General features: G+C 40.3%; 1 protein-coding gene across 3 annotated transcripts in view; it reads left to right on the forward strand.

Annotated features, from left to right (window-relative positions):
* Positions 1 to 15605, forward strand: part of LOC131229004 (sister chromatid cohesion protein SCC2) — a 103363-nt gene extending 87758 nt beyond the window's left edge. For 2 of the 3 annotated variants that reach the window (XM_058224856.1, XM_058224857.1), the window contains exons 20-28: positions 7801 to 7962; positions 8049 to 8153; positions 8230 to 8463; positions 8641 to 8774; positions 8860 to 9144; positions 9226 to 9526; positions 10159 to 10251; positions 10374 to 10499; positions 14671 to 15605. In XM_058224856.1, the coding sequence (XP_058080839.1) occupies positions 7801 to 7962; positions 8049 to 8153; positions 8230 to 8463; positions 8641 to 8774; positions 8860 to 9144; positions 9226 to 9526; positions 10159 to 10251; positions 10374 to 10499; positions 14671 to 14901 (1671 nt within the window). In that variant the 3' untranslated portion in view covers positions 14902 to 15605. Of the gene's footprint in view, positions 1 to 7800; positions 7963 to 8048; positions 8154 to 8229; positions 8464 to 8640; positions 8775 to 8859; positions 9145 to 9225; positions 9527 to 10158; positions 10252 to 10373; positions 10500 to 14670 lie in introns of those variants that run through there. The other variant, XM_058224858.1, reaches the window with a different exon arrangement.
* The last annotated feature ends 684 nt before the right edge of the window (positions 15606 to 16289 follow it).

The raw sequence follows: 16289 nt of genomic DNA on the forward strand, positions 1-16289 counted from the left end.
CCCAACTTTGGCACCAATGAGAATGTGTCTATTTTTGCATCTTAAATTCACACACCATGGTGGTTCTTTTCTATGTCATGGACATGTATCTTGTATTGATCAGTGTTGTTGTGCGGGATGCCTTGGATTCTGCCAATCTGAAGGTGCAGAGAAGGCCACTGTCGGTTCGACCGGTATCACATCGGTCCAACCAAATTAGTGGGTGAATCTCAGTTTGCACGCCATGAAGATTTGCACATTTTCGATTTGACCGAAGAGTGGGAGTTGGTTTGTTTCAGTCCCACCGACGGGTTACATAGATTAGCTCAAATTAGGATATTTAAGTTCGTTTTCGATTAGGGCTTGGTGAATATGAGTGTTTTCTCTCAAAGGGCAAGGGTTTTGTGAGGTCAGAAGGTGAGTAGAGTAAACTCTTAAGGCTATCTTATTATAGTGGATCTCTGTTGCTTTATGCTGTGGTTTTTTTCCCACAAGGGTTTTCCGCATAAAATATCTTGTGCTTTGTGTGATTGCTTTATTGGTTATTGTTTATTCGATTATTCTATCTCCGTTGAGTGTGCTTCCACAAAGCGCACAGATTAACGATGGTATTAAATCCGAATTTCTAATACCTAAGGTTGATCTGGGTTTGTGGTGGCTTGGGATTACATATAGTGGTGTAAGATAAGAGTAGGAACTCCAACAAAGTGGTATCAAAGCGTCAGGTTTAATGACGTTCAAGAATTTAGCGAAGATATCAGGGTCGAAGTTCAATATACAGAAATTCAATGGGAAGAATAATTTTAGTTTGTGGCAGTGGAAGGTTAAGGATATTTGAGTATCACAAGGGTTAAGCAAAGCATTGTTGGAGACTAAAATAATGCAGGGGCATTTTCACACTAGGCTCGAGTGGGGTGGGCTATGGGATGCAGGGGCACACTCAAGGTGGCTGTCTTGTGTGAGGCAATTTGCTCGTGTGAGGCAGAACCAAGGTATTCCGTATTGGTAACGGTGGCCGTCACGGTCACCACCATTACCGATACTGGTATTGGCCATAACGGCTGATAAGGGGGCATAACGACCGTTACGACCCCCGTAACGTTTGAAAATTTTCTTTTGCCCAAAAAATTTTGAAAAAATATCTAGAAAATCAATAATAATGTAAATATTTCAAATATGTATTCATTTTTTGTTTTGAACATGTTTATGGTAGTGTAACGGTCCACTCTTTAGTGAAAGTGTTGTATTGGATTGTCTAGTGAATTATTTAATATGATTACATCTCTAATGTTTACATATCACAATCAAGCCTTAGAACTAGAAATCAGAAAAAGGCATAAATACAGCTTTTTCAGAAAAGAGAATCTATTCACTCAAATCACTTCAATCCACAATTTTAATCTTAAAAGCTATATTAAGAGTGGTTGAAATTTGTTGTAAAATGATATAGGAGAGTTTTTGGAATGAGAAAAGTGAAAAAGAGGAGAAAAATGAATTTAAATAGAAAAAAAAAAGTGATCTTTTTTCGACCGTCACATGAGTAACGGTCGTTATGCCCTATAACAGCCTTTACGACCACCGTAACGGTTGATTTGGTCTCAAAAAATTAACTGCCCTTTTTCACCCCCGTATCGCGTAACGGTCATGGCCGTTACCTATACGTATCGGCCTTTACGGGTGTATCGTAACAGATACGGAACACCATGGGTGGAACCCTGTGATGTAGGGCCCATGAGGGGGGTTCGGTTGAGGACCTAACCGATGGGATGTGGGGCCTAGGCTATGAGATAAAGGGATTGATTCGCCATGCTCTATCAGTTGAGCTTTTAGAGCAAGTGGTTAGTTGTCCTACATTAAAGTGGTATCAGAGCGGGTGGTCTTGTGTTCGAGACTCCTCAGCGAGGTGATTAATGCAGGGGCATTTTCACACTGGGCTCGAGTAGGGTGGCTTGTGGGATGCAGGGGCGCGCTCGGGCTGGGTGGCCCGTGTGAGGCAGAACCCATGTGATGTGGGGCCCACGAGGGGGGTTTAGCGGAGGACCTAACCAGTGGAATGTGGGGCATGGGCTATGAGATAAAGGGATTGATTCACCATGCTCTATCAATTCAAGCTTTTAAAACAAGTGATTAGATGTCCTGCATCACTAAACCGGAGAAGATGTCGGATGATTACTTGAGTGAACTCGGGGAGAAGGTTATGCGTACCATCCATTTATGTCTATCGGATGAAGTCATGTTTAACATTCTCGATGAGGAATCTCCATTAGAGATGTAAAAGAAACTAGAAGATTTATGCATGGCGAAGTCCCTCACTAATAAGTTTGTGAAGAAACAACTTTTCAGGCTACGGATGAAGGAAGGATCCGATCTCCTAGAGCACATGCACTCGTTTACGAAGGTGTGTAGTAAGTTGTTAAGGCTCGAAGTGACGATCGAGGTTGAAGACAAAGTGGTGATACTTCTAGCATCACTCCCCACATCATACGACCATCTCGTCACTACTCTGCTGGATGGGAAGAATACATTGAAGCTGGAAGAAATCATTATGGCTCTCGTTTCCAATGAGATGAGGAAGGAATCAGGCGATGAAGACTATTAGGCAAAAGGGTTAGTTGCAAAAGGGTTCAAGGACGTGGGAGATCCGTGGAGCGATCTTGGTCTAACGTGAAGAAAAAGTCTAGATCGAAATCAAAGGCTAAAGATAGATGCTTCTATTGTGGCATAAAGGGGTACTTTAAGAGAGACTGCTAAAAACAAAAGGATGACCTAGAAAACATGGGTAAAAGAAACATTGGTGAATCGGCTAGCGTAGTGGAAAAGAGCTCAGAAGGAGATCTCTCGGTCTCTTCAGGTACGAGTCATCCATTTGATACATGGATATTCAATTCAGGATGTTAGTATCGTATGTGCCTGGATAGGACTTGGTTTGATTCCTACAAGTCCTATGATAGTGGAAGTATTCTGATAGGGACTGACGCAGCATGCAAGGCCATCAGAATAGGGACGATTAGAGTAAGGATGTTTGATGGAATCATACAGACTCTAGGTGATGTCAGGTGTGTCCTAGATCTGAAGAAAATTTTAATAACCTTGGGGGTTTTAGATATGAACGAGTGCACGTTCACCACATCTGGCAGTGTTATTAAAGGTCACCAAAGGTAGATCAAAGAAAAATGGAAGATGGGCTCGATTTTCGAATTTCTCTATTTCGCCTAAAATACCATGAAAGGAAGTCCAAAAAATTCTGAAAAAATCATGACAAATCTTTTAAAATCAAGATCTATCAAACCCCTAAACTTTTAGCTCAAACGGAGTCCATGCGTTTGGACAACGCTGACGTCAGCCGTACGGCTGCTGACGTCAGCAAGGTGACGTGTCGCCTCTCAATCTGTTGGATGCGGAATGCCTAGATGTATGCTCTGATACCAAATGGAGAATAGTTTGATGATTATAATGTGAAGAAAAGAGGAGAAGATTGAGAGAGGAGGAGAGTTTGGGAAAGATGTTGTGTTAGGCTTGCTTGCCCTAACACACAATATTTTATTATAATAGAGCAAATAGTACACCGCAGGAGAAGAGGAAAGTGTGCAAATGCACTTACACTAAAAGGGTCAAGGACCACTACTATACACTAACATTCTCTATAAGAACTCCATAAATGTATAGTGTTGAAGGGAGTTAAGGCATGCAATGTGGATTTTTGTAAGTATTGCATCTATGGGAAGCAGTGTAGGGTAAGGTTCAAGACTACTACACATACTAGCAGTGGGGTGCTTGATTATATACATTCCGATGTTTGAGGCCCAGTGACAGTACCGTCTAAGGGAGGAGCAAGATACTTCGTGAGCTTCATAAACGATTACTTGAGGAAGGTTTGGGTCTACTTCTTAAAGCTTGAGGTATTCGCCAAGTTCAAGGAATGGAAGGCGGAAGTAGGGAAGCAAACTGGGAGATAGGTTAAGTGTCTCAGGTCAGATAATGGTACGGAGTGCAGAGAGGCGGGATTAATGGAATTCTGCAAGGAACGGGGCATCACAAGGCACTTCTCAACTCCAGGGACCCCACATCAGAACGGGATGGCAAAGAGGATGAACATAACTCTATTTGAGAGGGTGAGAAGTATGCGGTTGCATGCGGGGCTGCCTAAAAGCTTCTGGGCAAAAGCGGTTAACATGGGAAGCTATTTTGTAAATCGATCACTATTTACAGCGCTTGACTTCAAGGTTGCAAAGGAAGTTTGGACATGCAAAGACATCGATTACTTAGGAGTGAGGATCTTTGGGTGTCTAGCATACGTCCATGTGCAAAGTGGACAAAGGACGAAGTTGGATCCCAAATCTAGGAAGGGCATCTTCATCGGGTATGAGAAAGGTGTTAAGGGCTACAAGTTTTGGGATTCAGTTTCATAGAAGGTGCTCATTAGCAAAGATGTCATCTTTGATGAGGCATCAATGTTACAAGCCAACAAGAACATTGCAGAGAAGTCGAAAAAACTTGGTGAGGCGGAGAAATTGTCGGTGTAGGGTGGAGCTAGTTGAGTCTGTTACTGATGGTGAAATTCAGCAAGAGCAAGAAATTGACCGAAACAATCAGCAGGAGAGTATAGCCACGAATAGAGAGAGAAGAACCATTAGAGCTTCGGTTCGATATGGGTTCGAAGACATGGTTTCTTTAGCATTGTTCACAAGTAATGGAGATCCCTCCACCTTTCAAGAGGCAAAATCTGGAAATGGTGGCGACAAGTGGATGTAGCCATTGCGGAGGAGATGAAATCTCTACATAGTAATCAGACATGGGAGTTGGTGGAACTTCCAAAAGGTTAGAAGATATAGGGTGCAAGTGGGTTGGAAAGGATCAAAGTGAGATATTCTTGCTTAAGTCTCTATTAAGCAAGGAGTTTAACATGAAGGATTTGAGCCCTGTGAAGAAGATCCTAGGCATAGAGATTCACAGAGACAAGAGTCTGAGAAGTTAGGGCTGTCTCAAAGGGTATATGCACAAAAGGTGCTAAAGAGGTTCCACATGGAAGGTGTTAAGCTAGTTAGCACACCTCTTGCAGGTCACTTTAAGTTGTTAGCCAGGTCGTGTCCAAGTACAAAAGAAAAGATTTCAAATACGTCACGAGTGTCGTACGCAAGTTCATTAGGGAGTCTCATGTATGTAATGGTTTGCACGAGTCCGAATATCTCAGAAGCAGTTAGTGTGGTTAACCAATATATGGAGAATTTAGGAAATGAGCATTGGAGTGTTGTTAAGTGAATTCATGGATTCTAAGTTATCTCAGGAGCATAGTTGACACTGGAATCATATTCGGAGGACATGGAGCTTCGGGTGGAGTTATAGGCTACATGGATTTGGATTAGGCAGGTGATCTAGACAATGGGAGTTCCACTATAGGATATGTTTTCACATTAGTAGGCGAATCGATATGTTAGTGATCTACGTTACATTCTACGATAGCGTTGTCTATAATCGAGGCGGAATATATAGCTGCGACAAAGAATGCTTTATGGTTAAAAGGTTTGACAGGAGAACTCGGTATGAAGCAGGAGGCGATTTGGTTGCATTGTAATAGTCAGAGTGATATCCATCTAGCGATGAATCCGGTGTATCATGCGAGAACCAAGCACATCGACGCGGGGTTCCGCAAGATATTGGAACTCATTACTTCAGGAGAGATTTTGTTTCAAAAGATTCTCACGGATGAGAATGCCATGGACATGTTGACGAAGTCGGTGACCACAGAGAAGTTCAAGCATTACTTGGCTTGATTAATCTCTCAAGCCATTGATGGGATTGGGCACCCTTACACAAGGGTGTGGATCAAGCTGCGTTCCAGGTGGAGAATGCAAGAAGCGGTCTCCACTCAAGGTAAAGGTTGCACAAGAGATTCAGAGTGACTTGGCAAAATGCAAGTCAAGGTGGATATTGTTGTGCGGGATGCCTTGGATTCTGCCAATCTAAGAGTGTAGAGATGGCCACCGTTAGTTTGACCAATATCATATCTTTCCAACCGAATTAGCGGGTGAATCTTAGTTTGCACGCTGTGAAGATTTGCAAGTTTTCGATTCGATCAAAGAGCGAGTCGGTTTGATTCGGTCTAACCGACAGGTTATGTAGATTAGCGCAAATTGGGGTATTTAAGTATGTTTTCGTTTAGGGCTTGGTGAATATGAGTGTTTTCTCTCTAAGGGCAAGGGTTTTGCGAGGTGAGACGGTTCTAAATACTTGTAAGGGCTCGGGAATGGATTTTCTCAAGGGCTAAGGTTTTTCCTAGGTGCTCATCGCAAGGGAAGATCAGGTGATCCTGTATTCGAAGAAGGCGAGTGGTATAAACTCTAAGGCTTTTGATTATTCATAGTGGATCAATGTCGCTTTGTGCCGTTGTTTTTTTCCTGCAAGGGTTTTCCGCGTAAAATATCTTGTGTTTTGTGTGATTGCTTTATTGGTTATTGTTTATTCAATTGTTCTATCTTCGTTGAATGTGTTTCCACAAAGTGCACAAATTAACAGTGGTATTAGATCCGAATATCTAATACCTAGGGTTGATCTAGGTTTGTTATGCTTGGGATTACATCATAGCGGTATGCAATGTTTTAAATATCGACGATGTAGGCCGATATATCCCACAATACTTCTTGTATCTCACTTGTGCGATATGAAACGCACAGGTTGTACCGATATATCCCACATTTTCGATCCGATGGGCGTTTTCAATTTCCGATCCCCGTTTTTGTTAAAATTATGTTAAATTAGTGTCAAATGTTACAAATCCATTAGTTCTTCATGTTTTGCATGAAAAATCATGGAGTTGGATCTTTGATTTTGATATCCATTGTTCTTCATGTTCTCTAGTTTTTTTTCGAAAATTTCCTTTAACTAGCTGTCAATTGAGACTAATTTCGAAGTATTTAAGAGTATTGGATGAAATACTCATCACATACACTCTAATTTCGAAATTTGAGTGTGGGTGGTCCAATTTGAGGAAAATTGAAAAAAATTCAAAATTTCCCCAATTTCTCCCAAATTGCTTGTAATGTTGCACTCCAAACATGAAATCAAGCATGCATGAGGGTTGATCTACGAATTTGTTAAGTCATTATCAATTTTTGGAAAATAAAATTCATTTTTTAATTAAAATATTATTTTTTTTCAAAATTTCTCTTCAACCAGCTGTCAATTGAGACTAATTTCGAAGTATCTAGAAATGTTTGATGAAATGATAATCACATACACTAAATTTTATGCATTCAATTTGAATATAGTTGCATTAGTTCAGTCAGACGATGTATAGCTTAGGACCATATACAAAGGAAACCTATTATGTGCACTTCCTTTTTGAGATGTTATGATTTAAAAGTGTGTATTGAGGTAATAAGGTTTTTTTAACAATCCCTGAAGTTTCGTTGAAAAATTCAACCATTATCCCAATGTTTTCCCATGTTTCCCAAAAAGTGCAATAAATTACCTGATACAAATGATATATCCCGTGTGATAACCACTATGTATCTGCATACGCAATACTGATATTTTGAACACTGGTGGTATGAGATAAGAGCAGGAACTCCAACAGGTGTTGACCTGGGTGTTTCCTAGCACTGATTCTCTCTACCCCGATTCTGCATGAACCTAAGATGTTTGAATGTTTGCAGGCAAATGTAAATCCACATTTCCACATGTACATGCATATGAATACGTGCATTGAACTGGTTTGTATGGATCTAAGATGCTAGAATTCATTCATTGCAAGAATGAAACTGACTTATTTACATTTTGTATTGAAATGCAACTCCCAGACTGACATTTCTTTTCAATTTTCAGCAAGTGGGACGGTCCCTTTTTTGTCTTGGACTTCTTGTCCGCTATGGCAACGAGTTGATGGTCACCTGTGATAACCACAATTTAACTGCTCTTAAGAGTGTCTCCTTGCTTAAAAACTATCTTCGTGAGGAAGATTTTAGCATAAAGGTCCGATCTTTGCAGGTACCCTTCTATTCTTTTTGGTCCCGAAAGATGTGCATTTGCTATCCAAGTATTCTCTTCTCATGTTATCTTCTTCATTCCTGTAGGCACTCGGGTTTGTTTTAATAGCGAGGCCTGAGTATATGTTGGAAAAGGATATAGGAAAAATATTAGAGGCCACTCTGTCTTCTAGTTCTGATGCTCGGCTTAAGGTGGTATTTTCTTTTTATTTTTTGCTTCTTTTGTGGTATTTTATTTTGATGCCTATTCTGAGTTTCTTGTTAACAGATGCAATCACTGCAAAACCTTTACGAATATCTTCTTGATACGGAAAGTCAAATGGAAACTGAGCATGCCAGTAATACTGTAACCCATTATCCTGAAGAAACTGGACAGAGAGTACCTGTTGCTGCCGGTGCAGGTGACACTAACATCTGTGGAGGAATAATTCAATTGTATTGGAGTAACATCTTAGGAAGATGCCTAGATGCAAATGACCAAGTTCGCCAGTCTGCCCTTAAGGTAACAATGCAGCTACTGAGATGTTCTGGTACCCAAATTGCATTCACCTTGAGGAAATGTTATCAAATATGTCAATGGGTTGCTTGGTTGACTTATAAATCTTATGCCACGTGCTTTAGTTCTTTTTTTCTTTTTCTTTTATTATGATTCTATTTATTTTTACCTCCTCTGGAGCAGATTGTAGAAGTTGTACTGCGTCAAGGTCTGGTTCACCCAATTACAGCAGTTCCATACCTTATAGCTCTTGAAACTGATCCGCAAGAGGTCAATTCAAAGTTGGCGCATCACTTGCTAATGAACATGAATGAGAAGTATGCAAATCCCTGTATACTTTTTGTCCTTGCTGTTGACATGCAATCGTCTATTAATCTCAACTGATGAAAGGAAATTTTGCAGGTATCCTGCTTTCTTTGAAAGCCGATTGGGCGATGGCCTTCAGATGTCATTTGGTTTCATCCAATCCCTTGCTAGCTTTTCTGTTGAATCATCCAACCAAAATAAGGTACCTGGAAATGTGAAAGGGAAATCTGATAGCAGCATTTTTGCTCATTCAAGGCTTGGGATTTCTCGAATCTACAGGCTTATTCGGGGAAATCGTGTCTCAAGAAACAAATTTATGTCGTCTGTCGTACGCAAATTTGATTCAGGAAGCTCGAACCAATCATTCACTCCCTTCCTTGTGTAAGTACCTATATGCATGTCTCAGAATTCTTTCTATTATTGGTTGGGAATTTGAGATAAAAGTTGCTTCTGCTTTTACAGATACTGCACTGAAATTCTTGCTTCCCTTCCATTCACGTTACCCGATGAGCCTCTTTACTTGATCTACACAATAAATCGAATCATACAAGTTAGAGCTGGTGCACTTGAATCAGAAATGAAAGCCTTGTGTTCCCGCTCCTTGCAAGGGGATGCGACAAAAATATCTCAAGAAAATGGTGTGGTTCAGGACATGGGAGCACTCAGCATCTGTGATAGCAATCACACAGAGGTTGCAATGATGCATGCCATGAATTCAATTGATTCTTGTGGCATTTCCAGAGAAGATCTGCAAAAATTTCAGGTGATGTTGATTCTGCTCGGTCAAATGGTCCCTATTGCACTAACGCATATGCTCTCGTGAACATTGAGGAGGCCATTTAATCTACTCTCTCCTATTTATATATAATTTCTGTTGCCTTGTCCTGGCTATTTGATGTCAGCATACTCTCTCCTATTCATAAGCAACAAATTTATTGGCAAAGGAGTACATTTACCAAGTCAGAGATTACACTGTACAAGAGCCTATGTAAATGCTCCATAGGCAAGGGCGTGCACTCCACATTGTTGTTAGGGAACTTTTTTTTTCCTCTAAAACTTATCTACTGCTAGAAAAATTGGAAATCTCAATCATAGTACTTTCTAACTTATGTGGACCCAGACACATTCTCTGTTAAGCAGACTTTGTCTTCTTATTGCTGAAATAATTGGAAGCCAGTTATGTTCAAAAGTATTTTTACATGTTTACTGGTTTCTTTTCTACCAGATCATTGTATTTTCCACTGCTAGCCCTGTCCAGTTTGGAATGTTGTTGTTCTTTTTATCTTTCAGGGCTGCTCTGGTTTCTAATATGGCCAACTGCCAAAAGTTCTTCTTAGCATGACTTATTTTCTGGACTACAGTTTACTTGCTTAATTAACGGTGTTGTCCATTCAGGATGCTTGTCATGCTGCAATAGCTTTGCAACTTCTTTTGAAGCTAAAGAGACACTTAAAAATTGTCTACAACCTAAATGATGCACGCTGTCAGGTATGCCTTTTCAATCCCTCAAGCAGTCCTTTTAACTTTCATAAACCATTGGATTGGATAACTTAATAGTTCAGATAGGTTTATGTAACTTTCTCTAACGAAAATCTCCATGTATGTCACAGGCTTTTTCTCCAAACGAGCCTCTAAAGTCAGGAGAGACTCTCTCCAGGCAAAGCATTCCCTTTAACATCAACGGAACTCCGATCAGTTTGCCAACCACATACAAAGAGATGACTGAAAAATACCAGGTGAGTTTCTATATCTTTGCTTTCATGCAAAATCTCAATTTTCTTATTATTATTAGCATTGCTTTAAGAGGCATTGCATTGGGCAAATGAGCAATGAATAAAGATGTGATCTATCGATTTTGCATTGCTCATGCACAATAGACATGTTAGGAAGAACCATCAATCTCTTTTGAAGATTGTCTATTGTTAAGATTCATTTTCGACTTACTAGCCAAGCAAAGGATGCCACCTTAGGGAGCACCCTATAGAACCAGAATGCATGGAAGAATTCTAAAGAACTCGAAGTCGATGCCTCCTAAGCAAGGTGTTTCGTAACGGTAACGGTGGCCGTAACGGCCACCACCGTTACCTTTACGATATGGGGCATAACGGCTATTACTGCACCGTAATGGTCGTTACGGTCTCTCTTTTTTATTTTTTATTTATTAAACAAAACCCTGAAAAACCTGTATCTGCCCCATAATGTTGATTAAAAAGTATGAAAACATTATATCTGCCCCATAATAGACCATTACGGGGTTATTATGGCTTTTATAGGGGACGTAACGTGCCGTTAACAGCAATTATGGGTCTTTTTTTCATAACGGCTGTTACGGCCGTTACGACCCCATAACGTGTTACGGTTGTCACCGTTACCTTTACGTAACGGCCTTTAAGGCACACCATGCTCCTAAGTATCTTGTAGGAGGATTTAACTGAAAATTTCCCATTAGGTGATATCTTCCATATCAAGCGGTCTTCAAGAGTCGAAGAAGGATGAATATTGTTGAGCCTTTCCAAAATTGATGCTAAGTCTATCGCCTCCTCATCTATTAAAGCTCTTCGACAAGGGAGGCAACATACACCACCCCCACTTATATGAGAATAACAATCAGCCACTGAGATATTCAAATCTTGCCAGGGATGAAAAATCTACCGTTAGAGGCCTTTTCTCCACACACCAAGATTCCACCCAAAAACATATGCAAGACCCGTTCCCGAGAGAGAGCCACATCAAGCTTGAACAAAGGAGCAACTAAATTAATGGCTTTCCAAATGCCCAAGGCTCGATAATGCATTGACACCTTGACCTCCCAACCCCCTTCTTGGACACATATTTGGATGCAAGAACTTCTCTCCACAACTTGCCGGCTTCTGATCCAAACCTGCATAACCATTTTCCTAGGAGTGCCATCAAACTGTTCTTCAGTTTTCATCATTGAATATACTTAATTTGTGACTAGTATAAAAGCTGAATACTCGGCTTGTTCGGTGCTGGGTTGACTCAAAGACTCAACCAAGTCTTTACTTGACCCAATATTTAATAATTAAATTGAAAATAGTTCGAGTAAATATTTAAAATATCCATGGTTTGTTTTGTTTTTGTTTTTGATTTTGTTTTTGTTTTTGTCATTGTTTTTGTTTTTTTTGTTTTTTTTTTTTTTTTTTTGGAAAATTAACTGAATTTTTTATTTTTTTAAATAGAAAGGATGCAACTATAAATGGACCACCCCCAAAACAAAACCCAAAACATCTCTAATACAACCTCATTACAGCCCAAAGAAACTAAAGACTCGACTTTCAAGGCCTTGGAACAGGACACTCATCCCCCACATCTAACTTTAAGTCTTGCCAAACACTTCCAAGACACTCGCACTTTTGTTATGGAAGCACCTACTATTTCCCCACATTATTAATAAAATTGCCAAACTCCACACCACCTTGTCATCTTTCCCCACTCTACCCTGCCAAGCCGACAGGAGCATCTCAATAGAGTCTGTCATGAACCACGAAACCTAGAATTGGAAACGGAAACTTATCCATATCTAATGCGCAAATTGGCAATGAATAAATAAATGGTCCATTGTATCCACATCGTGGAGACATAATAAACAAACGTTGGGAAGAAACAACACCCTCTTCTACAAATTATCAATAAAACAACAAAACTAATACTTCTTTCCGTCAGTTTGAAATTCATGGGCCTCTTTTATAACTTGTCTAAGGAAAAAAAGAAGAAAATGATAATATTTTGACCAGGCAAGTTAATTCAAGTCACAGTTGCGTCGAGTCAACCGAGTCAGCCGGCCTAGTCAACAAGTCTTATCAATACGGGACCAAGTGATGCTCACGAGCAAGTTTTCTAGTGGCTTAGCTTGAAATCTTGTGAAGTTGAGTTCACTCTACTGAGTTTTGAGTAGTCCCCGAGTTTTAAAACTATGCTCAAGTCTCTATGAGGGCTAACACTGTTTCTTAAACACCAGTGAATGCCAAATAAGGATTCAGGAATATCCATCAATTGGGTACTGGATGCTCAGAAAGTCAAATCGTGTTGTCAATGACATGTTGTTAAAGCTTTTGAAGACTAAATATGTCAACAGAATAATCAACGGAGTTTTTCATCTGTTTGTAGTTGGGGCAAGGTTTTGAAGTGTCGTCTGAAATTGATACGTATCAATTGACATGTACCTTTTTCGGACTAGGGAGTAGGGAGGTACCATATAACCCCCTTTACTCATGTATCCACTGTGAATCAGTCTCAATCATCATCGACTCGAGTATCTCAGTGCGAATCATCTGAGTCAAATGATTCGGATTTGATACATGGAGCATCTGACTCAGTCCATACAAAGATAACAAGGTGCTACATGAAGCCCACCATGATGTGTCTGAAATCTGTACCTTTCGTTGGGTGCCCCCCCCCCCCCCCCCCCGACTGACCCAGTGAGAGGCACCACTATAGAAAAATATCATAACGTGTTTGGAGCCCATCACTGGTTTGCATATGCCATCCAACCTTTTCATTTGGTGTGCCCCACCATATTGAAAGATGTCCAAAAACTAAGGCCAATCAAAATCTTAGGTGGGTCCCACCACATGAATTTGGAGTTTTTGGCCATGTTTTTACATTTTTTCTTAAGGTTTTTTTCTGCTTGAGTTTTGCATCAACCTGATTTTTAGTGTCTTTCTTCATGGTGAGGCAACCTATTGAACAGTTTAGATGCTATGGACAAATCACGCTGGGCCCACAAACAGCTCCAAAGTATAATAAATTTACATGCACGCCAACTGATCTAGTACCGGTTGTTAAATCATGGGTTTGACTCATATGCTAGTGTAGAAAATGGTGGTGACTTATCCTCACACATGGCACTAATGTAGAACTATCCAGGTCATCCAAGTTGTGGGTCCCATTGTGGATCATGCACATCTCTAAAATTGATCAAGCAATCCTATTCACCCAATTAATGGCTATCAAAGGATGGTTAAGAGTAAAATAGTGAGTGCCCCAAATTCTATGGGAAAAAATCAGATGGTTATTATTATTATCTTCTTAGTGCATTTTTTCGGTTATACTCCATCCATGCTTGAGTTAGCAATATGGATGGTCTGGATTGTCGTAGAACTATGCCGTGCCCATCGTTGAAGATCACCATTTTTTTTAAATGATGCAAAACTATCATAGGAGTCCGGTGCCTGTTTCCAGATTTCACGTGTAATGTTTAAACTTGACATATTTTGTTGATCAAATGGTGCAATTCATTGGAATGCATAAATAGAGTAGTCCAAACCGTTGATTTGATCTGGCCCCCTTAGATGGACAATTCCCAAATTTCATTTTAGGTTGGAAGGTCTCAGATCATCAAATATCAACACTGTACTTCTCTTTTCAACTGTCTAATTGTCGGCTACAAATCCAAAGGTTTAGATCGTCTCATGGATGACCGCTTTGGGAATGGTTGATCCTCAATGGGATATAATCATATAACAATGAGCTGTCTGAATTACCTCGCCATAGGCCCCACTTGTTGGAATTGAAAGCTGCTGAGGGAGGGAGGGAGCGGGATTTATAGGTACACCGAACTGATTTTTAATCATCGACTTGGACCATCATTGTATCTGACTAGGGTTTTTAAGCATTCAAGCCAGTCTTCTGATGGTTGAATTAGTCTCTATGTAATTCTCGTCTCTTTATTTCCTGGATCAGTCACTCCTCACAAGGAATTTGGGTTGTGAGACACAGTGTACCCACTGTATTCTCTTACCCCTTTATTTCCTGGATGAAGGAATTTGGGTTGTGAGACACATTACAGTTCAATATGAATCCTGGAAATAAAAATAAAGAAAAGAATAAAATGGGTTTGTTTTGCTACATTGCATTAATGCCTATTCTTGGCTATGCATTTTGTAGGACTTCAAGGCATCTCTGAAGGAAGACACCATAGATTACTCTGCCTATACGGCTAATATCAAAAGGAAGCGTCCGCCTCCCAGAAGTTCAAGAGGTGGGAAATCCATCCGTGAAACAGGTGATGATGAAGAGGATGACGACGATGATGGAGATTGGACCAGTGGGTCTCGGAGGCTTAGTGGTGGTGGCCAGAAAAGCAATGGTGGCAGGAGGACCCGGCAACGGTTATAGGTAAACAAATAGCTAATCTGTACATTATCTTCGCAGTTGTAGGACGTAGGGGAAATGAAATTGAGAAATATAGGGAAAAGAGGGGGGGAAGGAAAATAGCTCCTACTTTAGTGGAGCTGTATCCATTCTGTATTTCATGTGTGTGTGGCAGTGCCTCCATACAAATCATATTCCACTTCCCTTTTTAAATGAAATCCATTTTCATCATATATTAGAGGCTTGTGTGTATCTTCATTAGAGTTACTGCTGGCACAGGTAGGTCAGAATCACATGTATAGGGTAAGGTCTTTTGGCATATTCCTTTTAACCATTGGAAACAAAGAAAATAGCTTCTGGTTTCTGTTGTTGGTTGCATTTTCTTCCATTTGTTCTGTATACTTTGTATAGTAATACAGTCGAACCTGGGAGAGCAGAGGGCGTGGATAGATATCACTCGAATTAAGGAAGTCATGTCAGGTCAGAAAAGTGTATTTCAACTTTTGAAATAATTGTCAAATTGCATTGAACAATGGCTGGCACCAATACTGCTACTAAATAGGGCAATGGAGGCCATCCTATCCTGTCTGGTTACTCTTTTGTTTCTCATTCCTCGTGGTTGTTGACAGCTGGATCAAATGTGACACGTTACCTTTCCACCTTTGCGATTCTTTAGATTCTTTATTCTATTGAAGAGTGATTTTTATTTATAGAGATGCTTAATGACTTATCCTTTAACCCACAAACTTTTACCAGAACGATGGTATTCATGGATCATTCGTGGACTGGAGTTTTGCTTAACTGTCTATGGCTTAATTGCATGTGCTTTGAGCTGCAAGTCTTAAATTATATCACCATGTTATCTAGTATTTTTTTATGCACTCCTCTATAAAGCGGTGTAATAAAAGAATCCAGTTTAGGTGCATTGCATGGGTAAGGGTTTTAGACAAAAGAATCGGGAGCATATTAGTACCCGGGTATTGGAACTCTACACCAGCAAGATGTTAATGACCTCTCATCAAAATTTGTCCATCTCCATGGTATTAAAAAGACGGTTACTTAATGGCTGTTACATAAAGGTAACAGTGGGACCCTACTCGATATGGAGCTGTGATGCCTGTTGTGAAAAAAAATAATTCATGTAACAGTTACAGCTGTTATGGCCCATTACGGTCCGATACAGGAGTGCAACAGGCTGGTTCGATCCGAGTCCGTTTCAAGCTGTGTTTGATCCAAGTTGAGTCGAGCTGGGGCCAGCTCGAACTCATTTTCGAGCTCAAAAAATCAGCTCAAGTCGGCTCGAACTCAGCTTCGAACCGAGTCGAATCGAGCTTTTTTGAGTCGAGTCGAGTGAGAAAAAAAGTTGTATGAAGACAACGGTGATCCCTTTTGCTGCTGATTTGGCAGACGTC

The sequence above is a fragment of the Magnolia sinica genome, chromosome 16, assembly GCF_029962835.1.
Source record: "Magnolia sinica isolate HGM2019 chromosome 16, MsV1, whole genome shotgun sequence".
Classification (NCBI taxonomy): domain Eukaryota; kingdom Viridiplantae; phylum Streptophyta; class Magnoliopsida; order Magnoliales; family Magnoliaceae; genus Magnolia; species Magnolia sinica.